This window comes from Trachurus trachurus (genome assembly GCF_905171665.1).
Source record: "Trachurus trachurus genome assembly, chromosome: 13".
Taxonomy (NCBI): Eukaryota; Metazoa; Chordata; class Actinopteri; order Carangiformes; family Carangidae; genus Trachurus; species Trachurus trachurus.
In genome coordinates, this window is record NC_139892.1 from 8,440,139 (window position 1) to 8,467,935 (window position 27,797).

At 43.4% G+C, this 27,797-nt stretch overlaps 1 protein-coding gene across 1 annotated transcript in view; it reads left to right on the forward strand.

Moving 5' to 3' along the window:
* The window catches only part of sez6b (seizure related 6 homolog b), a gene marked incomplete at its 3' end in the record, with an annotated part of 127,785 nt that overhangs the window by 48,992 nt on the left and 50,996 nt on the right, over positions 1-27,797 (forward strand). Inside the window, exon 3 of the mRNA XM_083984894.1 lies at positions 7,388-7,577. Coding sequence (XP_083841020.1) covers positions 7,388-7,577 — 190 coding nt within the window. The remainder of the gene's footprint in view (positions 1-7,387; positions 7,578-27,797) is intronic.

Genomic DNA, 27,797 nt, shown 5'->3' on the forward strand with positions numbered 1-27,797 from the left:
TAATGTTTGAAGTTTGAACACAGTGGAGGAACTTTTCTTTTTCTCTGTTTCTGGTGTTTATGTGTAGCAGCGTTACAGCGTTTAGAATTGTTTTCAGTGGATTGGTGTGTACGCAGATATTTGTTGAAACGATGCCGTGTTCACGGAGATTTTTTTCAAATGAATAAGTGGACAAGGCCAAAGTCTGATCAATGAAAATTCAACTAATGAAAAAACTTTGACCGTGGTCATCGAACATAGAGTCCCTCTTGGTCCGCCCGCTGCCCTCTAGTGGTGGGTTCAGTGCTGGCAGCGTCGGCCGTTCCACCACTTTGCTCCAGATGTAAATTTCTATTAGATTAATTCAATCCACTTTTATCTGTATGGCACCAGTTCATCATCACACACTAATGGTGAAGACCAGCAGCAACGTTTCCTTGACCCGTTTCAGAACCAAAACAGGATACAACTCTCCCCACTCAAGTCTATCGAATTAATTAGCTCCATAAAATGTTTCTTTATAAAAGAGGAATAGTTATTTATCCAACTGTATATATGATGTAAACAACATAAAGACAGAGACGGTAAGAATAAAACAGATTCTGGTTGAGGACTGAGTTTTGTCAACAGCTCATTGATGTTTTTGATTTTCCATAAAATCTCTAACGTAACTCATCGTCTCGTTCGTGAACCTCTCTCAGTGCTCACTCCTAATTTGAGATAAATTCTCCATTTGTCCAATATCTGTAAAACTGTAATAAAAAATTCCCATGAGCCTCGTCGGCGCCACTTTCACTTTGTACTTGGCGCTAATGAGCAAACACGCCGCACTAAGCCGGTGAAGATGTTGAACATTGTACCTGCTGAACGTCAGCTGTTAGCTCCGAGCTCTGCTGTGTTTAACAGAGCTGCTTCCTCCTCCTCCTCCTCCTCCTCCTCCTCCTCCTCCTCTTTCTCTTCTTGAGATCATTCTTTGTTTTAGTGTCTCAAAACAGCCAATTAGCTCATGTGCATGTGTGTGTGCATTTCCCAGCTTTTGTCCCTGTTGCTTGCTCGTGCTTGTTTTGTTTTTTTTCTTCTACGGGGGCGAAGCTAATGAACTGTGGAAAGTGGAATTGACGATCTCCGAGGAAGACGAGTTAAGGACTGTGTGTGTGCTATCAGCGGACGACGTGTCCACGGTGATCGGCTCGCTAATCACACTCTGATCTCAAGCAGCAACATACACAACGGCTGCAGCCGATTCAGATTTCAAAGTGCGTCTTAATCCATTATGTTGTCGGAGCAATAACTCTTCTCTCTGGACGGGGGAGGGGAGGGGAGGGGGCGGTGGGGTCGCCCCTTGTGATTATGTTTGTGAGGTACAGCCATACACAGGCTGGACCGGTGCCAGGGCAAATTGGATTACGTCTCCCAACGTTCCCTCAAGTGTTTTATTATCCCTGAGCTGGAGGCATAATGTGATTACTTGGTGATGCCCTTTGTTCGGCTACTCACTATTATCCTGATGCGGCGTCCGCGACTTCATTAACGCCACATTATGACTTGTTATACACAAGCCGAGCGAGCGCCGTGCAGTCAGTGTGAGTCAGTCACGTTGCGTTCAGGCGACCCACCGCACCGTAGGCTACGTGGGCTGAAAGTAAAGTTTCTCTTTAAACAAGTGCACTGTAATTGAATACGTACAGTGAGTTATGTAAGTGGAGAACAAGTGGGTGATAGCATCAATTCCTCCCTGTTTTGTATCTGAAACCATGGCAGACTGTGAAGAGAGGAAGATACGACCACGAACCGAACAATCCACTCATCAGCTTCATTTTCCCAGAGCTTTCAACCAGCTAATGGTCTTCATCTAAAAGTCATTGAGAAGTGGTTCATTATATTTTTTAATTCTGACCTAAATCAGCTGTAACCATCAGAGCGTCCATTTGTCAGATGATGGAATCAAACCTCGTCAGGTATCAGTAGGCCTGTCACAGTTATTACATCATCGCCTGATCGCAATTATTTGAGCTAATCACAATCATTTTTGCATAATCATTAAAATGGTTTCCATTCATCTGTGTAGAAACAGCTGGATGAAACAAACAGAAACTTCATATTTCCTTGTCGTTATCCACCATTTGAGGTTTGACTGGTCCTCTTTTAATGACATCATCAAGTTGCGCCCCTTCTCTTTCTTCTTCTTCTTCTGTGGCTTAGTTGCATATGAATGGAGCGCCACAAACTGTTTATCTGCCGACGCTTCTAATACGTGACGACCGAATTTCAATGAGCATCTATTGACATCAGCATATTGGATTTAGAAATGTTTTATTTCTATGTTCCAATGTTCTTCCTCATAAGGTATATGTATGTTTAGGGTTATACTAAAATAGCTGCATAAAATGATCAGAAAAAAATAAATAATTGATTGATTGATTCTTTTAATGACCACACAGCCAGGCTGGTGGAATTTGCTTCCAGTACAGCTTAATTGGTACAGGTTCCAAACATATAACATGTATAGACAAACATGCAATTACAACTCATAGGGCCATGCTTGTTCCACAGTGTACAGAGTTCAAGATATTTATTGCAGTGGGGATGAAAATTAAATCGTCAATCGTAATGATCTGTATGGCAATTAATCATCAACTAAATTTTGATGTGTGACGGGACGAGGCATCAGTGAAGTTTTGGTGAATCGTCCACATCGATGCCGAGCAGAGTACGGCTTCGTCTCATCTGGTCTCAGTCAGACTGGAGGAAATGAGGCGAAGGAACCGGTTCGTTCTCTAAACACGACAGGAAGTCATTCGTTTTAATGCAGCAGCAAACCAGAGGTCAGTTTCACCCTGATTCGGCTGAACAGTGATTAATATCAGTAACAACTGTGATTTTTCTCCCAGTTTTCAAACCCACGTAAACTGAGCTCTTCGTCAAGTTTATTAGACACGAGTGTGTGGACATGTGGAGTTTAAAGATCACACACAGCTAAAGGTCAGTGCTGCGCTGCAGTCCGACGTCTTGATCTTCACGCCAAACCTCGGTTTAAAGGCTAACGATGGTTTGAGACAAAACGCTGTGGTTTCATTCATGAAATTCTGTTTTCATTCACATCGTCACAAGAGAAAGTTGATGTTTTGTCATCCCTGTTATTTTATATTTCAGGTTTTTGAGGTTTGGACAAGAGAAGTGTCTCCACACTTTTTTCTTCTCTACACAAACTCTCTTTTTCAAATAATCTGTGATTGAAGACGTTTCTGCAAAAATAGACGATGGGGTGTAAGATTTTTGGGGGTAAACTCTTCAAGAAGTATGTGATTAGATATGAAAGAGAAAATATTCACATGGTTGAAGAGTCGTCAAATCACAGATGTAAATGCAGGGATTACAACAATGTGCCCCATTCACAGAGAGGAGCAGCTGTGAGCTTCACTGTTCACAGATGATTTTCCTGCTGCCGACTTTGTGTGTGTGCTTTCTTTACACTTGGGGGGTCGGTTCGAGGTTAAACCATCGTCCCTGTCCGACCCTGTATCTTCATCATCAGCTCCCTCCCTGTAGAAATCCGGCAAAAAAAGAAATTGTCTGTGGAAGTTTCTCTGCACAATTTCACTCGATCAGTCTGGAGATAAAACTCTGTAGAAAAAAGAATCAGTAACGTCGACCGACACGGAGTCTCCTCAAAATAACACAACACTGCTTCTCTGCAGTGACACTGTTTTGTCAGACAGGACGTCTTTTTGCTTCCTGTAAAATCCTGACACCAGCTGCTGCAGCTGTTTGAACAAGATTAATGAAGCATCACACACTGACAGAAGTTTAGAGGCTGAGTGAGCAAGTAAAGAAAAAAAAATAGAGCAGATTTCAGAATAAAACACTCAGAGAAACCAAATCCTGCAAGGTTCTGGAGAGTCTATGTGAGGGCGGGGCTTTGGGTGACTGCTTTCATCACAAACATCACAAAGTGACAGGAAGTCCTGACAGCTGGTTTTAAAGGGATACGCCAACATTTTTAACCCTTTCCGTGTCTTGCCTCACTCCCAAGTCCATGACAAGCAGATAGACACCATCCTTTCGACTGTGCGTGCAGTAACAAGGGAGGTAGAGCCTGTATCGCCCGTAATTAGCTTAGCTCAAATGCTGGAAGTGCATAGGTAGTGTTAGCCTGCCTCCTACCCGAGCCGAAATCAGAAGTCAGAAGCTGATTTCATCTTAGCTCCAAACTCTGTAAATATATCACTTTATCAACATTTCAAACATTTTTAGGCGAGAAAGTAGCCGTTTAGATCAGCAGTGTGTCGTTAATTTGTCTAAATACCAGCTGTTTACAATTTTGTTCGGACGAATTCGGCGCTACTCAAGCTAGCCGTTGTGACCAACGCACTTCCGGTTACTTTCACAAAATAAAACACCCGTTGCCCTTTACATACAGAAAACCATGACGATAGAATTAGTGCTTTTACTTTGAAATAGGAAGCTAACCTACCCTTGATGTAGCTAGCTTGAACCAAAATAAACCGTCTTTGCTTGAACCCTCCGTTTTGACCGATCTCGACCCGTTACCGGCATTTGACCGCTCAAGATGCCTTACCGGAGAGTTTTGTCAGCTCTGAGACGAAGATCGGTCCGTTTAGAGTTGCTGAAGAGTGTCAATGATGACTTTAGGTGAAGGCAGGCTACCATCACCGATACACTTCCAGCATTTGAGCTAAGCTAATTAAGGTCGATACGGCTCTATCTCCCCTGTTACTGCACGCACAGTCGAAAGGATGGTGTCTATCTGCTTGTCATGGACTCGGGAGTGAGGCAAGACACGTAAAAAAAAAAATGTTGGCGTATCCATTTAAGGCTCAGTTTCTGAATACAGGCTGTGTGCATTTTTCTGTGGACTGAGGCTTTGATACTTTCACAGTATTAATATAGAACCTAGAGCTGCTTTATAATCACACTACACATGGACATCTACCTTTATACTGTATGGAGCTTTAATACAAACATCTACCTTTATACTGTATGGAGCTTTAATACAAACATCTACCTTTATACTCTATATGGGCCTTTATAACTTGTATGTTCATGATCTTCAGCCGCCCCTGTGTGAAGTCCAGTTCATATATTCACAATGATATAATGTTGGCACCACAGACTCCCTCTCCCCGCTGCTCTCCGTGGATTAATCTCCCGGCTCGGTGCAATATAGGGCGCCGTTGATACGATCTGTCGAGGCCCACGTGGTGGACGACGGCGACGAGACGAGACGAGACGGCCTTCTTTCTTCCTTTCCCCGACGCCTGGATGAAGACGTACCTGCTGTGATGAAAGCAGATAAAAGCAACGTTTCTGAGCAGATGTGCCGTCAGAGAAGAAGACAAGCTGACAATTATCAGGCCTATCTGCTGTGTAATCGCTGAGCTCCGCGTCGTCCCGTCGCCTTTTCCCCATATTCCTTTACTTGTGATTTGTGTCCAAGTGATATGCAGAGCAGAGACTTCACAGGGCGGCTCCTACGACACACGCTGATGTGTTAATGATAAAATACACTTGTCACAGACGGGGCTCCAACCACAGAGGTCACAGTCACCTACTGAGTCGGGTCAAATTCCTCCACTTCAGCTGCTGAGTGCTTACTTTTCCCTTTTTTTTTCTTTCAGTTTTTTTTACCCCCACTAAGAAATTTCATGCGAGTTTAAGTACAAACAAGCCCTTGAACTGTGCGACTGCTCAGTCCTTCATCACAAGTTGTAAGTGCAAACAGCTTCAGAAGTAAAATTAATCCATGAAGGCTGGCACTCCTGTGCCCCGAAGCTCTTTTCTTAAGAGGAGCATTTCATTATCTGATCTGAAATTGGAAAACTCTCTCTTTGCTGTGTCACCGGCTGATGATGGCGACAGTAATGGCTGCCACTCTGAAAGGATAAACTCTGTGCAAAGCCTTTACACCTCTTTTAAAACGATCCTGAATAATGCGGGGAGCTGCTGCTGCTGCTGCTGCTAAGTGTTAGCGAGTTGGATGCATTTTTGACGTGAATGGCCCTGACTGCAAATTCATATTATGTAAATAGTGGAATTTACATATGATTTACATATGCACGGCCCTGACAGCTCTCCGCTCATTTTCTGTGGTTTTGTAAACAGCGTGACTCTCAGACGTGGTCACTTCTGGTTTTCTAATTTGTCCCTGCACAAACCAATTAAATTATTTCATTCATTGCTCATTAAGTTTTACACAGAAGTAGAACATTTAAACACAGTGTTTTTATATTTTTCCTGCCCTTTTTAGCCACATCGCACTGTCTTCCTCGGCACTTAGTATGTTGCAAAAACATCCACATCCTCATTACTGTAGGATACATCATAGACAGGACTTTCAGTGACTGATTAAAGGGATAGTTCAACATTTTGGCAAATTGGCCCATTGCCATAATCCCTATAGTTTTAGGAGTAGGTTTGTTACCTTTAATTGTCGGTGCAAGCTATTTTTAGAACGGCGTAACAGAGCCGTGAGCTGCTCAGAGCTACACTGGAGGCCAATGGGATTTCTTGGTTTCCCTCATCAAACTCATCAAATACACAATTCAACAACGCTATAAACCAAGAAATCCCATGAGCCTCCGTAGCGTAGCTCTGAGCAGCTCATGGCTCTGCTCCGCCGTTAAAATAGCTTGCACCGACAATTAAAGGTAACAAACCTACTGCTATGACTATAGGGATTATGGCAATGGGCCAATTTGTCAAAATGTTGAACTATCCTTTTAAGGAGTTTGACTCAATTGAGATGGGATTTTTGGGATCAATGTTGACAATGTCAGGGTGTTAAAATTACATAAACACACTTTTTCTTTTTTTTTGCAGTAATCCCTCAAATACGGTTCAAACTAATCTGTAGTGGACGCTCAATATTTGACTGTTTAACAACAAATAACTTTAATTATTCAAAATGGCCTCAGTGCAGCACAATCAGTAGAAACAGTCCTAGTCAGGCCTACAGTGCAAAAATAAATTAGATTAAAACCACTACACTAACATTATTTGTAGTTCACCTGCAGAGTTTGAAGACACAAAAAAAGCCTGAACATGGGTTCTTATCACTGAGACTCAGATCAGTGGATTAAATCAGTTGAGGAGCTATTTGAGGAGGTTTCAGATACCAAAACTTCTTCTTCTTCTTCTTTGTCCTCTTCTTCTACTTCTTATTGTTGTTAGAAGTTTGCAAAACTGAAACTCAAGGCCTCATTAGTCTGTTTCAAAATAAGAGGATCATTAATGAACCAAGAATAAACTGCTGCCAGCACGGGACCATCAGCTCCCGTGGAGTCTCTGCTCTGCTTCAGGTCCTGAGAGGCTCCAGATCCCAGAGTCTTGATACTTTGTCGTTTATGTGATGGATTATTGATCAAACCTCTCCTCTGTTTTCTGCCAGGTGATGAATGTGAATCTTTCGGAGGGCGACAAGGTGGTGTTTGAAGACGTGGGCCACAGGGAGAACACCATGTTGGCCAACGAGTCCATCCTGATGAGGGGCCTGGTGGTACGGAGCCACAGCAACCAGATCTCCATCCGCTTCCACAGCCCCAGGCCTCAGGCCGGATCCGTCCTGCTCAGATACCAATGTAAGTCTGGATCACAGAACCGCCTGTTCCACCTGCATGAGGTCGGGTTAAAGGGGAACGATGCAAGTCCGGTTGCCTTCAGTGTGATGGATAACATTATATATCATACACGATGTTACCATGTGTATATTTGTGTAGTCTTATCCATCATAAACAAGAGATTACGAGTTACGGGGCGCGTTACGTTTGAGTGGCGGTGCCGCAGAGACGAGAGCTGGGACACCGGGTCGGAGGCTCTGATCTTACAAAGTTGGTTTGCAGCCAAGAGACGCTAGGTGGAAGGCAGAGAGCCTCCATTCTCCCTGGAACTAGCCATTCAACAATCACAATTACTCCAAAGCTGTTTAATTAAGGATTTTTTTGGGCATAGTTCCTCTTTAAAGGGATAGTTCAACATTTTTTGGCAAATTGGCCCATTGCCATAATCCCTATAGTTTTAGGAGTAGGTTTGTTACCTTGAATTGTCGGCTGAGCCGAGCTGTGAGCTGCTCAGAACTACGCTACGGAGGCTCATGGGATTTCTTGGTAACAGGACGTTACGAGACAGAGTTGTTTTCGAGGTAAATTCATGTAAAACAGCTGATGCGCGTTCCCGTTGGGGGCAGTTTTTCGGCAAGCAGTCTCTGTATTTACCTCTAAAATAACGTTCCCTTATTATCTCATAGTGTGGTGAATGTGCAGGTCACAACCACAACTTGTCCACCAGAGCGTTTTGGAGTTGTTGGATTGTGTATTTGATGAGTTTGATGAGGGAAACCAAGAAATCCCATGAGCCTCCGTAGCGTAGCTCTGAGCAGCTCGTGGCTCTGCTCCACCGTTCTAAAAATAGCTTGCACCAAAAGGTAACAAACCTACTGCTATGACTATAGGGATGGGTATTATGGCAATGGGTCAATTTGCCAAAATATTGAACTATCCCTTTAACACACTTGAATGTATTGGAAGTGGACAAAGTTTGGTCACAGTGGTCCAGGGCAGTAAAATCCTGGACCCCAACGCTGACGTGGCTCTGCCACACAACACAGGGTCATTTTGTCATTATGGTTTGTCTGTGCAAATCAACAAATTCTCCATCCACGAAGAACAGGAGGCTTTTTAGGCTTCTTCCTTTGGAGGAAGTCTGAGAACATCCAGCTGGTAGGACCCCCTCTTACCAGGGTAGACCTGGGTAAGACTCCTAAAAAGGAGTTGGCAAACAGTGTTGAGGTGAAGCTGAGCCTGTTTCCATCGCAACCTGACTCCAGCCAAGTGTGCATAAAGACAGTCCATTAGACGAACCATAATGAAAGAGATTTTGATTGACTTGAAGCGAAGCACCTCCAGAGGTCTGCACCACCCTGGCCTCCTGGTATAGACCCAGTGGTAACAAGAGCTCTGTCAGGTGTCTGAGTTTGGTTTTAAAAGGACATCAGTCAGTGCAGATAGATGAGGTTTGGCATTTTCCAGAACAGGCAGACACATTGTTTAAAGTCAAAACCTTTGTGAAGTGCAGGCAGGAGGCTTCGGGCACAGAGACGTGTAATTGGTGAGGAGGCTCAGCAGGATCAACTGTGTGGGACGGAGCAGCAGGACTTTATTATTACAGAGTATGTGACTGCAGGTCGTGGATGCTGTGCATAACACACACACACATAAAACACCAGCCGGCTTTCAAATGCAAGGGTGTGACTGACTGTGAATGTAAAAGACTCCCAGTTGTTAAATTGTGGACAAAAGCTGCAGCTTAAAAGCGTCTGCAGGTGGTTTACACTGATCCCAGAACACTCACTTACTTCCAGCCTCAGTTAAGAGCCGAAGGATGTTTCTGTGACTGGTTAACTTCATAATCAAGAATAAAAACCAAGTGTTTAACCTGAAACCTTGTGGTCACATGACGCTTTAGCTGTATCCCAGAAGGCATTGCAGCTTGTCGACAAACCCCAGACATGAGTGTTGAGCTGTGAAGCAAGGTTTCCATAATCTATGTGTGGCTGTTTAACTTCAACCAAATTATAAAGTACTTTCATAGTTAGAGTCGGTCTGGTACGCCTCATATAGCTTCATTTGGCTTCATCACTATTTTTTTTTTTTTTTTTTGGATGGTTTTGTGATTTCAAACTTCCAGAACATGTTGAAGACCTTTGGCATGAACAGACTCCTTGTTATAAGAGCGTTATCTTCAAACTTCCTTTTACTTATATTCTCTTTTGTAAGTGAAACAAGAAGGTCACAATCTTTGCTCTGTTGGACATTTTGCAATTTGTTGTTCCCTAAGTGGGAAAGGAAGCTTTTAGGTTTTCAGCTCTTGATGCTCAGAGCCATTTACAATCTGAACTCCGACTTCAAAACCTCGGCTCGTACCCCTGACTGGATTTAAAACACTAGTCAGTGCACTCTGGACTGCAGGCGGTCTGTGTGCAGGTGTTTTACATTAGCACCTTTTATATTTTTACTAAATTGTGCGTTGTCTGATTGTTGTATTGTAACTGTGTTGCTGCTGGTCCTTCCAATCTGTTCTTTCCGTCCATTCTTCTTTTCTTCGTTTCTCCCTTCCTTCCTTCCATCATCATTTTCCCCTTCTGTCCTTCCTTCCTTCCTTCCTTCCTTCCTTCCTTCCTTCCTTCCTTCCTTCCTTCCTTCCTTCCTTCCCTTTGTCCCTACTTCTTCTTCTTTGACCCAATCTGTTCCTTCCCTCCATTCTTCTTTTCTTCCTTTCCACCTTCCTTCCTTTCCACAATCCCTTTTCCCTTCATTCCTTCCTTTTTGACCCAATCTGTTCCCCTCTTACATCTTTACTTCCTTTTTCCCTTCCTTCTTTCCACAATCCATTTTGCCTTCCTTCCTTCTTTCTTTCCTTCCTCCCTTCTTCCCTTCATCCTTACTTCTTCTTCTTTGACCCAATCTGTTCCTTCCCTCCATTCTTCTTTTCTTCCTTTCCACCTTCCTTCTTTCCACAATCCTTTTTCCCTTCATTCCTTCCTTTTTGACCCAATCTGTTCCCCTCTTCCATCTTTACTTCCCTTTTCCCTTCCTTCTTTCCACAATCCTTTCCTTCCTTCCTTCCTTCCTTCCTTCCTTCCTTCCTTCCTTCCTTCCTTCCTTCCTTCCTTCCTTCCTTCCTTCCATCTTTCCCTTCATCCTTAATTCTTCTTCCTTCCTTGGCCCAATCTGTTCCTTCCCTCCATCTTTCTCCTTTCGTCCTTCCTCCCTTGACCCAGAGGACAACAAGAGGGTTAAATAAAAGCTAAATAAATAAAAGACCAAAGGGCAAATATCCTGCTATTGGACATGAAGGGATTTTTACACACAATATAAAGTCAGTCTAACAAAGAAAATCTAAAAAATGCAGAGATTCAGCCAAGGTTGACGTCACATTTAACATCTGGGCCCGAAATTTATGGAAAAAGCCAGAATGATATAAACATTAACAATAACAATATTAACAATATTAAAATATAAACATCTCTGCCTTCAGTAATATTCACCAATGAGTATGTAAGTAGTTCCTGAACATATTTTGGCAGCTAATAACAAGCAGAACACACCCAGAGAACCAGGCTGGTCTGTCACCTGAGCTCCTTTCCGTGGGGTTCATCAGTCCAAGAGGATCTCAGACCGACTGGAGGCTTCAACTACCCGTCCAGGTAGAGCTCGTCTCAATCTGGCTTCAAAGTCCACATTGTCTGGTTTGATTAGTGAGACGTGTTGACCAGACCCTGAACCTCCGTCCGCCTCCAGACTGAAACAAAACAGAGCGTCTCCAGGGTTCGTCGGTGGTAATGGTCCATCTTTGATCTTTGAGCTGAAACCAGGAATTAATTGAACATATTCTTGAACATTCAGACTGCAGTGGCTTCCCAGGGAGGCGATGACCATCAGCATGTTATAGACTATAATATTAAACCTTAAAGATAATAAATGCAGATTAATGAGGTCTTTAATAGGAAGATAATACTGACTAATGTACTGATGAGGTGACTGAGCACTGGTGCAGAGTCTAGTGACGCTGCTTGTTGAGTATTTTGTGTCTTTTTTCTTTTGCACATTGGTTTATTAACTCCTCTCCTCTGAGACGATATCTTCTTTGCTGGATCAGCATTAAAAAAAGCTGCAGCCTTTAAACGACACACACACACACACACCACACGTGGCCCATATACGGTGCTAACTATCCTCCGACCTTGTTGAAGTGACACTCACAGTTCAGCCTAGGACTCGCAGGCTCTTGGGAAGTTTCAGAAACTTCTAAGACTTAATTATAAAGGATATTTAGGATTGGTGTTGGAGCTTAAAGAGAAGCTTTAAGAGCAATAATCTGCTCCTTGATATTTGCCTTTGCACTGACCCATCAGTTTGACTGCAGGCGAGTTAAAGCTCCTGCAGCTCCAGCTGAGACTGTCCACAAAAAACTCTATATTTTCTGCTTCACCATTCAATTCCCTCCAGAAGCAGCTGCGCCCCCTTCCTCCCTCCCTCCCTCCCTCCCTGCCTGGCTTTCTGTCTGAAATACTGAAACAAAGGTGACTGATCAATACAGTGGATTGCAGTAGCTCGAGCGGTGAAGGAGCGCATGTGTTGGGTGCGATAGGATTCATCACACTGAGTTGCTGCTGCCACTCATTGTTCCCAGGCAATAAAAAGCGGCCAGACGGAGGAGGGAGGAAGGAAGAGGTGAAGGAGGAGGAGGAGGAGGAGGACGGTGACAGACAAGTGCCACAGTCAGATATTTGATTGTATTCATGGTTGAATACGTTAATGCCGACATGCAAACAACATCCTCCTGGAGAGTCTAACCTCATCCCGAGCCAATGTTCTCCTCATCAGGAGGCCACTTTAGAGCTCAGAGGAAGGCAGCCATACAGATCTAATATTATTATAAATGTGTGGCCCAGAGGAGTCAATCTTGCCTTTTGTTCACCTTTAACAAAGTGACATAATGTAGACTCATATATAAATTGACTCCATTGGTGGTCTGTTGGTGCATGTTATTAGAACTAAGCATCAGCCTCTGAAAGCTGCAGTTCCTCCCCTGACCACTAGAGTGAGTTGGTCCCCGTTGACTCCCATGTCAAAGGGGAACTATGCAAGTCCGGTCGCTTTTCCGCTGTTTTAGTAACCCTCCTCTCGGCCATGTGCATGTGTTTACAAAGCTGGTGAAAAATCAATAAATGGAGCGGTGGATAACGTTACATAACATATACGATGTTACGGCATGTGTGTTTGTGTAGTCTTAACCGTCGTAAACAAAAGATTACGGGTTATGGATTGTATTGCGGTGCTGCAGAGACGAGAGCTGGGACACCGGGGCGGCGACCGAGTAACTACACTGATGTTGCAGGGTTGGTTTTCAGCCGTGAAACGCCAGGTGGAAGGCAGAGAGCCTCCATTTTCACTCGTAACAAGTCACAAGTCATGTTGTTAACTATCACAACTAGTCCGGAGCTTTTTAATTGAGGTAAAAATGTAGCATAGCTGCGGAAATCCTGCTTAGTTCCTCTTTAAACTGTCCAACTTTACAGCAGAAGTTAACATATTTGCAGCAAAGAAGGAAGGGAAGTGGATGAATGAGTCACACTTGAGATGAACCAGGGCTAGCTGGTTAGCATGCTAACTTTGGGAGCAGGAAGTAAAAAAAAAAAGAGTTGACATTGTCTTTGTTGTCTACCTCTGGAGACAGATGTTGGTGAGTAACGGGGTAAAGTTTGAAAGCTGAGCTCAAAATATTTCTTTCAGACTGGTGAGTAAACATTTGTTAATGCTAATGTTAGCCACGTAGCAGAAGCTAAAACTTGCAAATAGCAACTTTAAAACAACTGAAATAACCAAGAAATAGCTGAGTAGACACAAATGAAAACACATTAAAGTCGTGTAGTAGGAATTTCCAAGCCTTTGCTGTATTTTAACGTATTTCGCCTTTATTTGAAATAGTTTGAAATATTCTACAATTTTGTAGCATTTGGAAAATACTTAATGTTAAAGTACCTATTCTGACCCAAATCAAGATCTTTATTAAATCTAACGCTGCTGATCTGATCAAATATACTTTGCATTAAAATCTTAAAACGTTGAACGACGGACTGCTGGATTTTAAAAATCACTGGTGTCAACATCTCAGTTTGAACCCCCTGAGAGCCTTAATTAGAACACAAAACAACTGATGTAGATGAGGTGAAGTGAATTTAAGAGCTTCATGCTTCATCTAATCACTTGATTGAAAACAATGATTGTAATCCTCCATCTGACTCCTGCATTAGCGCCGTGGTGCCGGGATATTGAGCTAAACGCTGAGCGGTGGATGGGCCAGCTCATTCTGTTCCTTAGATAATTATAAACCATTGACATGCTGACAAATTAATTTGAAAGGGCATGTATCTAATATTCTTTTAGTCATTATGAAGATGTAATTGCAACAGGATTCTTCCATTAATTAATTTTGGGGGGGAAGTCAAATAGTTTTTTTTCCCCCTCCTGCATTAAATTACTGCCATATCAAAAATTAGCATGAATCTCACAGCACCCACAAACAGGCAGGGATTCAATTGAGTCTGTCAAGCATAAAAAAGACATGGGGTGATCTCCTCAGTGACAATTACACAGTGTTGAGCTGCAGAGGCGAGGAAACACAAGCGTTTGTATCGCTGGCTGTGTTTTTGGAAACTTTACTTTCACTTGACTGAGCTTCTTTTGTATCTACAACATGTGTAGTGATGCACCATCCAACGGCCGTGACTTGTTTTGTTATAAAGCTGATGAGCTGCGAGTTTCGATAGCACAACTTTGTTCCTTTGGATGTTTTAATGCATGAAGTCAATAATATTCAGATTAATAACTGAAGAATTATCAGGGAACAATAATAAAACAATCCTGGGTCGTTTGTACTGCACGTCATTATGGTCTATAATTACATTTTATTGCCAGGCGACATCTAGTGGCCGTCGTAGTGATTACCGCAGGAACAGATAAGAGGTGAGGTTGTTGTGAACGAATTACGGGTCATTTGATATTCGTTGAACCTAATTTTTCTAAAAAGTGACAGCCCTAATAGTAACCATAGCTACACCAGAGGCCCTGCGATACAATGTGATCATAATATTTGTGTCTTGGTACAGTATTATTTCAGTATCAAAAATATCGCAATACGCTGCAATATATAGCCATTTATTAGCTTGTTTCAGCTGCAAATAAAAACTTACGTTTTTAACTTCTTAGTCTGTCTAGATCCATACTTGACGTGGGTATGTCCATACAATGTTGCCATGCAAAATATTGCGATACTATGCTGTATCAATTTATTCCACCATCTTTAGTAGATATACTATGTTATGTAGTTTGTGTGTTTATCATAGCACCAACTAGCATCCTTTACGTAAGCGCGCCATTTCAGTAGGGTTGAAGAAATGAATAAAACCAGGCTGTAAACATTTTGTTCTGGATTTGTGAGTCACAGAAAATTGGTGTTATCCATATTAGTTTAGTTTAAACTAATATGGATATCCATATTACAGTATAATCCTAGTGTGATAAACGTTAAGCAACTTTTAGTAACTTTTAGCAATGTTAGCCTTAATCTATGGTTGTTCCTCTGGCCCTCTTCATGAATGTTAGTCTAGTGTTAATAGGGTTATATAACTCTGGTTTGGTCTCCAACAACTCCAGGAAAAAGCACTGATAGTTCAGATTGATATATATGATTTTCTTACTTTTTCCACTCTTTTTGCTGCTGAGGGCTTGACGTAAACACTGAGGCACTTGAAGCTTCTGTAGAAAGTGTTTTTGTCGCTGCGACCTGAGCCGACACACTTCCTCTTGCCCTTTTGAAAAAAGCAGCAGCGGCGTCGCAGAGTGACATTTTGAAATGTAACTGTTTCTGATCTTTAATTAGCTGGTGGGGAACTGGGAGACTAGATGTGACAGCAGTCATCAGCTGCTGTTATTTATAGGCTGCTGCCTGTTTGAGCATCTGCTCTGTTTGAAGGAATGATGATGATGATGATGATGATGATGATGATGATGATGATGATGATGATGATGATGATGACGATGATGATGAAGAGAACCGGAGTTTAAACCTGGAATTTAGCTCCATCATGGATCAACAGCCAAAGACTTTTCCTGGAAGAATTGTTGGACTAATATGGAGTTTGTCTCATGGGTAAATACAGAAACTTCATAAACTATTTAGAAACCTTTTCTACAGTTTAGAAAACATTCAGAGCCTGAACTCAGTTCTCAGTAGACGTCCATCTGGCGGTGATCACAGGTTCGAGTCTTCCGGGGTCGAACTCGAGCTCTGCTAACCTCAGACTCTTCAGACGGGAGGGAAGTGTCTCCAGGTCTCTCCACAGACGTTCAAGTCTGAGCTTTGACTGGAGGACAGTCAGACTCCTGCTGATTGGTCCTACATGTGATGAGTGTCCTTGTGGCAAAATCCAAGCTAGAAGAACTTAACTTCACTAATAGGGTCATACTCTTGATTTAAAACCTCACCACAGTTAACAGAGGTCCACAGAGAGTCCCCAGGACTTAATGGTTTGGTTTGTGTCCTGGTTTGAGCTTTTATAAACTAGGTCCAGTCAGTTGAGGTGGACGATTAAGCCTCAAGGGTAGTTAAAGCAAAGAGGAAGAACCTGGACACAATCATGAGACTGGGGGGTCTGAATACTTTCAGGAATTAGAGATTTAAATCATTGATTTCTAAAAGCAAATGGCGACTTTGTCTTTCATGCTTTTTAAATGTACGTTGAGGTGATTGGAGGGGGCTGAAGACTTTCTTTTGCCGACATGGTTCAGTTCACACCACAAGCCCTTCACGCTTCATAATCTGATTATTTTGAAAATGATGAAATTCATCCCCATCATCAGGGCCCTCGTCCATCCCCCACTCTGATCCGGACGAGCTGTCACGGCAACCGAAATGAAGACGAATCTCTCAGCAGAACGATGTGTTTCCTCGTATTTCCTTCTGAATCCAACGCTGAACCTCCGACACATGGTCTTAAAACCCTGCACGGCTCAGTTAATAGATCTCAGAGCCGAGCTCGGTCCGACACGGCAGCAGAGGTTGTGACATTGTGTGAAATTGAATCTCATCACTGAAGGATATTTCCCACCCACAGTGTTCTGTCTTGTTGGAACCTGTCACGCCCAATTATTTTCAATGAGCTTGGATGAGCGAGGCGTGAATGAATCTCCTCTGTATCTTCCTTTATTGATGTCCGCACACGGAGGGAGATGTTTCTATTTTTCATCAGTCCACGTAAAGTGCAGCTCTGCTAATGGAGCGTCTGTCCCTTGGACTATAAAACAGAGCGTCTGCATTAACAAAGGAAGCTGAAGCTTTAAAACACAGAGTCCTTCAAGTAGGAAACTTAATGTACACGAGTACAGTGTTGTGATGCTGTTGTGTGTTTGCTGTAAAACACCAGGAGGAGGTTGATTAACGAGCTATGTCAGGAAGTCACTGCTCCACCTGCGTGAAGCCGAAGGACTCACAGATGAACTGAAGCAAAAAATATCCTGACTTCTGGTCCTGAGTTGAAGGTCAACCTCCTACATTTCCCACAATGCACATCACACACAGCTTTTGTTTATTCCCTCCCTGTTTGCTGTAAATGCCCCCCGCTCCCTGTCCTTCACATTGTTCCAGAGCTTTCACCTGTGTCTCAGTTCCATACATCCATGAGTACACTGTCATGTTGTATACTATCTACACTAGAGGCTGACACGGGAGTGTTTTTTCAATCCCGTCCCGTCCCGCTCCCGCAAAAACATTCCCGTCCCATCCTGGTCCCGTGACAAAGTCAAAAAATAATCCTGTCCCATTCCAATTCCGAATAAATCACTCCCGATCCGGTCCTGTTCCCGTTTTCCCGTCCTATTTTAGAACACAGTTATCATGTAAACAATTAAACAGCACATTGCAGGCTGAATGACAGACAAAACAAGCCGGTAGATGTCTTGTTTTGTTATTTCAATTAGCAATAATGAACGCCCTACTCGTCCTTTCCCTCTCCCTCTCTCTCTTTTTCTTTCTTTCTTTTTTGCTTGTGTGCATCAGCTGTTTAATGCGAGGTGGAGATTACGCCGCCATCGCGTCAGCTGACTCCTCTAACCGGCAGAAAACGTTTGCCTACCGGTATGTTGATTTACAGGTTATACACCGCTACGTAGCCACGACAGTGATCATTGAGGGTGTAAAGTGTGCATCGGTCCACACACACTCAACTTTTGGACCGTTTTGAGCATCCGGTTTCTTAATGTAGACTGCCTGACTTGTGCTTCTTTGAATGTCGCACGTTAACTCCCGCTCCCGTTCACTCCCGTTTACATTTTTCCCAGTCACGTCCCAATCACGTGACTAAAAATAAATTGACTCCCGAATTCCGAGAAAATGTCAGCCTCTGATCTACTTACTTATGTAGTTTGCGAATTTTACCAGGTAGTGTTGTCTCGAATACTGTTGTTGTGTACTTACCGGAGCCAACTATCGCAACGTCTTCTTTTTCATGGACCACTATTATTGTCCATCGACACATCTACTGGCTTGTTTTGTGTGTAGTTTCAATTAGCAATGATGAAGAACAGAGATCAAATTAATTTTTCCCAACAACTTTTTCAAGTGGCGGCTTCAGGACACTTGGGTCAGTAGTATGGACGAGCAGTATGGAGGTATCTGGATGTTTCATAGTGTGTGTTTTGGATGATTCAAAAGTGAACTCCATCCGCCGCCATTATATGAAAATCCGTTGCCAGCCGGACCCCCCCTGGAACTCCTAAAGAGTTTTGATGAAGTTTCCCTTTAATGCGAGTTGGAGATTACATGTCAGTCAGCTTCTCTTACTGGTGGAAACCATTGGCCTACCAGTATGTTGATTTACATAGATATTATATTTTGCTATATAACCAAGAAGGCGATCGATGAGTGTGCATCGTTCCACACTCAACTTTTTGACCGTTTTGAGTGAACTACTTACAGTAGTACACTGTGTTCTGCCATATTGTCAGTGTGAACGCACTTACACACTCAAAACAGTTAGTGTAAGTATGGAAGTATTAGAAGTGAGACAAAGCTTTGGTCTCCATCAGCAGGTGTAGTGTAGCCTTTTTGGTTGTCGTAGAGATGGAGCGTTGGTGCGTGTTTCCACTGCAGGAACCTCATTCAGATTCAGAGGGGGTTTGAGTCATCGCGGCGAAATGAAAATATCAGCGCACCTTGACACACTGGGGATCCATCACGCAAAACAACGCCGTGAAAAGTTTAAAAAAAATAAATAAATAACCTCAAGCAGGATTACAATCAACCGCCATGTGCACAAACACACAAACCAGAACCGCGGCTACCGCCTCAGCTCCTTCCATCCTTCTCCGTTGTTGTTATGATTTTTGTGCATGTGATCGAAACTCATGACGTCGCCGCGGGGTCCGACTCTGCAGTGGAGACACGGCCACCGAGAGGGCCGAGTGAGAGGACGGTTCCTGTAGAAGTTCCTACCCCCTCCCTTTACCAGGAACTCCTGCAGTGGAAACACGGCTCTTGTCAATTAAAAGAAGAGCAGGACATGGTCTTCATCAAACAGATGGCGTCGTCGTCAGTGAATGAACACAATAAACACTTCCTGTAACCCATACTGTACTACAGTACATACTGTATCTGTCGCCATAGCAACTAAGTAAACTCCATCAATGTGGACGTTTTTGATTAAGGTACTGGTTCCAGTCCAAGATGTTCTGAATTAATTGCATAGGACGTGTTTTTCTTTTCTTTTCTTTTCTTTTCTTTTTTTTCTTTCCTTTTCTTTTCTTTTATTCCAGACTATTTGCAGATGAATTTCTTTTCTTTTCTTTTCTTTTAATTTCATTTCTTTTCTTTTCTTTTAATTTCATTTCTTTTTTTCTTTTCTTTTCTTTTCTTTTCTTTTCTGTTCTTTTATTCCAGACAATAGAGGTGCAGAATTTTATATTGATGTGAATTGGGATGCACTCATGTCGCTCAGTCTGGACTTTTCGTTTTGTGTGACTGGAAAGAACAAAACAGACAAGACCTTCCCGCAGATATAAACATGAAAGCTTCACGACGAATGAATGAATATTTTTGTGTTTATTTAAAAAGGCTCCTGCTGGAAACCGATCCAGCTGTGTTCAACACAAAGTTCACTTCAGTGTTTTGGTTAATTTCTCTGCATTTAAGTGGCTGAAATCAATATTTTTTCTTTGTTTGTTTTTACAGTGTGAGAGGGTTCAATCGTGGTGACGAACCAGCAGAGTTATCGTCCGACCTGCGACTCGACTGTTGAGCTCCACTCGCGTCGTTTTTGTGCCGCTGCAGGAGGTCGTTTTTTAAAAAGCTGTAAAAGCCCAGTGAGGTGAAGCGGCCAGCAGCAGCAGCAGCAGGATGAGGAGGAGGAGGAGGATGAGGAGGAGGAGGAGGAAGGTGGGAGCACATTATGTGGATGATAACACAGCTCTGCTCTTATTGCATAGCTGCTCCTTTGTCTTGTGCTGCTTGTGGAGAGAGAACTCCTGTAAAATTACTTTTTAGCAGCTTTTAATTTGCGGCCGTCCTCTGGATCCTGCTGCGCTGAAGTGCTTCCCTTTGTAATATAGTTATTAATGAAACGTTGGTAATAAGAGACCAAAATCTCTCCCTCTCTCTCTGTCTCTCTCTCGCTCACAGAGCCAATTTCCTCTCAATCAGCAGCAGCAAGTATAAATTAGTTTCAGTGGCCATTCATACAAATTTGCATTTCATTTCCTGCCACGTTCCTCGTTTTACATGCATGTGTAGGAACGAGCTAAAACACAACCTGCATTAACATTGAAATAAAAAAGTCGCACGTTAATGTGGATGAATCTACGCTACCCACACTTGTTAATGGGCCCATTTTCGATAAATATATCGTTTTGTCTCTATCGTTATTTTGTTATTATTAGTGGTGGCGGAGATGCTGGTCGAGCCGACCAGAGTTTCCTTACTTTCGGTTTCGCGGACGCTCATGAGAATAACGCCGCCGAATCGCCGTTTATGGTCGGGACTACGACGGTAACTGAACCTCTTTGAACCTCTGACTTGAATTCTTGATGAATGAAAACATGAGTCGAGTCGAAGAATTCTACGGTGCGCGGTAGTAGTAGTGTGAAAACACTAAACTCCTCGTTGTCCCTTTAATGTGAATGAATCTACGTTACCCACTTGTTAATGGGTCCATTTTAGATAAATATATCGTTTTGTCTAATCGTTATTTTGTTATTATTATTAGTGGTGGACTCGCCCAGCATTTCCTACTTCTGCTGCCCGGCGAGTCATGAGAATAACGCCGCCGAATCGCCGTTTATGGTCGGAACTATGACGGTATCTGATCGTCTTTGAACCTCTGACTTTCATTCTTGATGAATGAAAACATTCTTGGCAAATGTTTTCGCTTTCGTCCGTCTTGCACCGGTCCAAGAATTTCACCGTGCGCGCGGAGGCTCATGGGAAATGTAGTGTGAAAACACTTCGCTTTCCAAATCTCCTCGTCATCTCTTTAAGCGGCTCTGCTTCACTTATTTTTCCACAAATCCACAGTAAATATGATAAAAATAGAAAATAGAAAAAAAAAAAGCTGCAGAGCACGACCTGGATCCTGAAGACAATGAAGCTGTAATGTGGAAACGTTTTGAACAGAGCTCATTTTGATTTAATCTGATTATTAGTTTCTGAGAAATCTGATCATGGACCAGATTAATTATCAGGTTTTGACCTGGTGAGTTCAAGGTGCAGAGGAAACATCAGCGTATCTCAGACCTCCTGTCTCTAAAGGTTTACATCACGTCACATTCGGTATATTTCATCTTTTTTTAATGAGATTTAATATTTGTTTCCATCCTTTTCGTTTGATCTGCTGTTGATGCAGACTCAGCACTTCCTCTTTATCTCTCATAGATCTGCTCAAATGCAGGAGCAGATGATTCATGTGCTGTTTTCATTTTTCATCAGTGCAGCGATGGACATTTAGGGAACATCTGTACTGTATATTGTTGTGTAACACAGTGAGCATGTGAGGCGTTCAGGGAACATCTCATCACATGTGCTGTGTGTGTGTGTGTGCTTCTCTGACTCATTCTCATGTTATCAGGCCTGAAACAGAAAAAATCTGGACGTCGGTGTAAAATATTCACTGTTTGATTCCAGAGTCGACGGCGTTGAGCTGCAGAAGAAACATGGTGCAGCATCACGATTGGTTGCCGTCGTTACGAAGCCCATATGTTCTGTGAGCGGCCATCAGAGGGTTGCTGAGGGTGATTTAGCTCTGGGCGGGAGGTCCGGTCCTCCGCACCGCGCCGCTCGGCTAATTGAAAGACAAACGGCGGGGTGATCACGTCCACGTCCCACAGCCACAGGCCCCCCGCTGGGCCCGGAGCCTGCTGCAATAAGGAGCATAAATAAAACGAATTGCAGGGGCAGAGGGGTGAAGGTGGAGGCGGGGGTTGTGTTCACTGACTCCCAGCGAGGGGACGAAGAAAGAAAAAGAGCTGCAACACAGATGAGACCGGTCTGAGTCCGCCTTGCAATCTGTTTCCTCCCTGGTTGTGTTGTGTGTCGGCCTCATCCCGCATCGTCCCGTGGTCCTCAGCTCAGCGTCTGATGTCTCTGAGCCTCCGCCCTCTGGTTGTTTATCATGGCTGACGGCCTCTGGAGGACGGAGGGAAGCGGGGCGCAGTGTCTCCTCCGAGCTGCAGCTTCTCCAACTTTGTGTTTGTTTTGTGTCTCTCCGTTGAGACACCGACTCTTTTCCCCGCTGAGCACAACTGAAATTAGGACAAAGCTGAAAATGTGTTGGAGCCACATGAAACGGGAAACCAGGAGAGAATCAGTTTGGTTTGAAACCAACTCTGATATAATGTCGGCAGCTCCTGCTTGGAGGAGCAGGTCTGTCAGACGAAATGATCCAACTATAGAAGGTTTATCTGTGCAGATCTCATTTGTCCAGGTCAAAGGTATCTCTAGGCAACTGAATCAAGTCAACTGGACTTAGTTTTTGTCTTTGAGGGCGTTTCACCCCTTATCCAAGTCTAAGTCTAGACTGGTTAGTCTAGTCTTAGTGCAAAACTAGGTCCAGTTGACTTGATTCAATTGCCTAGAGATTAAAATGAAAGTAATTTGATGTTTTTGTTTAAAGGGATAGTTCACCCAAAATTCAAATTTCACTCATTATCTACTCACTTTCATGTCGACTAAGGGCTGGGAGAATTTTCAGAGTCCTTCGTGCCTTCTCTGAGTTACGGGGGGGGGGGGGGGGGGGGGGGGGGGGGGGGGTCCACGCAGCAGTATTTGTCCATATAATGATTGTGAATGGGGCTCACTTTTCTTCGTCCAAAAAGACACACCAAAAAACATCAAAATACCTCCATACTGCTCGTCTGTAATGTCCCTAGTCTATATTTTAAGCTTGTTTGTAGCGGAAGCTCCCAGTGTCTCAGTTCACTGCTCTTCCTGTGTCGACCGGCGGAACAATTTCTCATGTAGGGGCTTCAATACAAGAGGGACATTACAGACGAGCAGCATGGAGGTATTTGGATGTTTTTTGGTGTGTCTTTTTGGACGAAGAAAAGTGAGCACCATTCACAACCATTATGGACAAATACTGCTACGCGGACCCCCCCGTAACTCAGAGAAGGAACGGATTTCCCAGCCCTTAGTCGACATGAGGGTGAGTAGATAATGAGTGAAATTTGAATTTTGGGTGAACTATCCCTTTAATATCTTGATGACAAGGTCAAATCAAAAATTCAGACTTCACTTTTATCCAAACAGGAACAAACATGACGCCTTGTTTTACATTAACATCCTCACTAAAACAATTAAAGGTCATGTGCACGTTAAGCTACATGTGTGTTGTAGTAGTAACAGCTATTTCAAAGATCGGATATTTAGCTTTTATTTTGAAGGATTGATCCTTGAGAAGATCTAAAAACCATCTCAGCGTAGTTTCCTATCTCCTCTCTCAGCTTCTCTCTGGAGATCGGTGTCAGCCAATCAGAAGAGGAGGAGGAGGAGGAGGCTCTGATCCTCTCTTCTGATTGGGTGACTGTTTTCTGACAGATCGCATAAAACCATGGCCGACTTGTCCCGACAAGTAAAACAAACATTCTCTGTCACCATTCTATGTGTGAAGTAAATTCCCATGGTGCATTGGGGAAGTCTGCATCAATAGCATTTCAAAATAAAAGCTCAGTTGGGGTCACCAAAGGTTTCACCTCGACCATCCAGCAAAATTTCTAATGCAGCCCATATATATATATTTATCTTTATATATTTATATATATAGTGTGACATTTGCCTCTGTGACTCAGTGACCTTCTCAGACAATTATAGCATATGTACCATAAATGAAGCATGATACAGTCAGAATAAGCCTGAGGTCTTTTGCCGTGCAGCTGCTCCGGAGCGAAGTCCTGAAGCCGGATGCCGGAACTGCATTAATCTCTGCAGACTCTGTCGACTCGGCGCAGCCAACGCCACTCCAACGGTCAGCAGAAATAAATACTTCCAGGGACCGAATGAGATTAAAGATGAAGTTTGATCCTCGCAGAGCAATTCCACATGAAAGCTGCATCACAATGCGGCCGCGGAATAAATATTATTCAATTTGCATCGGCTATTGCTACAGGGAAACCATCAAACGCCCCGTGTGTGATCCGGGCTCGCGTCCACGAGGTCTGATTAGAGGCAGCGGAGGCCGGCGTTTTCCTCACAGCGGTCGTACAGAGCTGGATTACGGCCGGTCTGGGGCTCGTGTTGGTTTAGCGGCTCAGGAGCAGCAGATGAAACAGTCGTTCATCCTCCTGAAGCGCTGATGAGAACCGCAGAGATGTTACGGCTCAGGCAGCAGCGGGTAAAATCCACAAATTAAAACAGAAAGATAAATCTGACACTAAAAGATCCAGTGTTTTACTCTTCTGCCGTTTGTGGCCGGTTTGTGGGCGGTGGCTGCTTCGTTGTGACATCACAAAGTCACAGGAAGTCCTGGCGGCTGCAGGCTCTGTGCGTTTCTCTTCATTGACGTTTGAGTCACAGTGCATCATGAATATTGTATGAATCTGTGAGTTATGGTCCAACGTGTGTTTTCTGAGTTCACAGTGACCTTAACCTTCAACCTTTTACCACCAAATTAAAATCAGTTCATCGTTGAGTGAATGTTTGTGACTGGAGGCGGTCACGTCAGTCATTCTGACTCTGACCTTTGACCTGTCTGTTCCCTGTTTGAAGCAGTTCCTCGAGGCGTCGCTGACACATCGTGTTGTGTTGGATATGTGACTCACTTCGCTCTGACACCTTTAACAGACGTTGATCTGTTGAATCATGCACTGTGAACTCTTTAGAAGTAACTGGAGTTTTAATTTGTGTCGCCCATCAAGCAGCTAACTCAGTTTTCAACACATAATGTCCTAATGAGATTAATGTTGCTGATGGATCGTCTCCAGCTCGTCTGTCAACAGAGCTCAGACCTGCAGGACGTTAAACCTCATGTTCACGCTGCAGCAGCGACTGTGGCTGCACAGTTTGGATCATTTACTGACAGATTCAGATCGATACTCAGGACCAGACAGTTCTTCACCTGTCAAGTGACTCAGTTTTTAGTCCGATCTGCCTGTGAACGGGCACCTGCTGCACTTTGATGAAAGTTTGGGATCGCTTATTTGAGTTTCAGTTCTTGTATTTTAGATTTAAAGTCATTGTGTTAATTTGCACCTGTTTTAATGCTCTGCACTGATGAGAAACAATCTTTTACAAAAGATAAAACATCGCCATAATCCCTATAGTCATAGCAGTAGGTTTGTTACCTTTAATTGTCGGTGCAAGCTATTTTTAGAACGGCGGAGCAGAGCCGTGAGCTGCTCAGAGCTACGCTACGGAGGCTAATGGGATTTCTTGGTTTCCCTCATCAAACTCATCAAATACACAATCCAACAACTCCAAAACGCTCTGGTGGACAAGTTGTGACCTGCACATTCACCACGCTATGAGATAATAACACAACGTTACCAGACTGAGTTGTTTTAGAGGGAAATACAGAGACTGCTTGATGAAAAACCTCTAAAACAACTCTGTACAACTATAGGGATTATGACAATGGGCCAATTTGCTAAAATGTTGAACTATCCCTTTAAATTATGATGGGCAGTCAAATCTCTGTTTGTTTTTCTGGCTCCAGACGGCTGATTGGTCAGACCTGCTGATGTCAGGATTATGAACGGACGGATGAGACGGAGTTCTGGTCCAGATTTAAACAGTTTGGATTCAGCTGCACGTAGAGAATAATCTCAATAATCAATTTACAAAAGCTAAAATTAAAGAATGAAAAATGAATAAAAAGGTCATGTGAGGTTGAACATGAAGTTTGATGTAACGTTTCTGTTTTCTTTTGTTATTTCCCCTCTCACACACACAGGAGCACACTTCTGTCTGTGTGTTTCCTACGGTGGCCCAGAGTTTGACAACAACAACACACAAGCTGTAAATAGTCTAAACACAAAGGGGACACAAAGATGTTTGGTTCAAAACTCCCTCAGTGAGTTGGTTCATGACTCCTCAGGTTCCCCTGGAAACACTTCCTGTGTGTCTGGCGTTTTTGATTTTTGCAGCTCATGTGTCGTCAGGGCGATGAAGACGTTTCCTGAATTTGTTTGTTTGTTTGCATGTGTTTTGTGTTGGCCTCTCCGGGCCACCGTACTTCTCCTCCTCACTTTGATATTTGTTGCGTCAGGAGGAGCCACCGTTAGATCTGGTAGAAGAGGAACCCTGTTGTTGAACCTCGGCTCCAATTACTGCGACAGTCAGCGCCGGTTCACCGGGGTTATTTTTATATCTTCATTCACTTCTGTTCATTGTGTTCGTCTTCAGCTTTTATATTTCATCTCTCAACACAACAACAACGGACCGGACCAGAGCGAGGTTGGCCCCCGGTCTCCTCCAGACTCTGAGAAAGAAAGAGAAAGAGAGAAACAACTGCAGAGCTTATCAATAACCTTTCATTAAAACCAAAACTTGATAAATGGCCACGAGGTCCGAGAAGACAAGACAAAGTGATGCAGCACAAAGCGGCATTTTTCCGCTCCGAGGCAATTTGTCACTGTGAAAACTCCCTGTTAGCGCTCACAGTGCTATGATACCACAATGCTACTTTACCATGATGGCTCTTTTATCTCCTCTCTGGTCTCCAGCGAGCCGCCTGCATGTGAGTTTCATCGTGTTTTTTTTTTTTGGTTGGCCTGGATATTAATAGCTACAGCAGAGCATGGTAATGACCAGCTCAGGGAGCGATCGGACGCATCTCCGGCTCCGGCTGCTGTAGCGGCGACGACGACGGCACCATGAGTCCAAGATGATGCTCTAATGAGAAATACTATAAAGACCAACGCTGCTCTTCTTATCTCTATTTGCCTGAGACACTGCAGCGCCGGCATCATCCCTCAACACTAACAGAGCGTTGGGTCAGAGGTTGTCATTTATTGGCCTGTTTAATCTCCCTACATATTTCCCCGCCTGAGGCCTCGGCGCTGCGCTGCCGTCCCCAACAGACAGAATCGATAGCAGCCAGCCACGCACGGACTCACAATAAAACTGGGACAATTACAGCGAGATGGATCAGAGACTTTAGCAGAAATATATTATTAATTTGTTTGGCCCAACACCAGGAGGCCGAGGCAAGACGGATCATTGGCAATAAAAAATACGTCAGTTAGTTAACCGGTCACCCGAGACGCAGCTTGGACTCGTCCCACACACACACACACACACACACACACACACACACACACACGCGCGCACACACACATCTACACACCCACACACCGATGTGACAGGTTTTTGTCTACGTGTGTGTGAGAGTGTATGAGATTTTGTGTGTTTGTAACTGTTACCTCACAGATCCTGCAGGTGGTATCCACAGGGGGACACCGACCGACACACTAAATGTCACTGTGTATTTTCCACTCGACATTTGTTGTTGTTGTTTTTTTTTTTACCTCTGTTGAGGCAGACGGCTTCATTCAATATTGAATATCATCAAATATATATGTATATACATATATACTGTATATATACTGTATTATCTGACAGTGGCAGAAAAATAAGGTCCAAGATTCAACATTTAAAGGTCAAGTAGTGTATAAAGTGGGATTTCCTTTTTGATTATTGGTTAGCTCTAGGTTCTAGATCACGGACATACAAGTTATAAAGGCTCCATACAGTATAAAGGT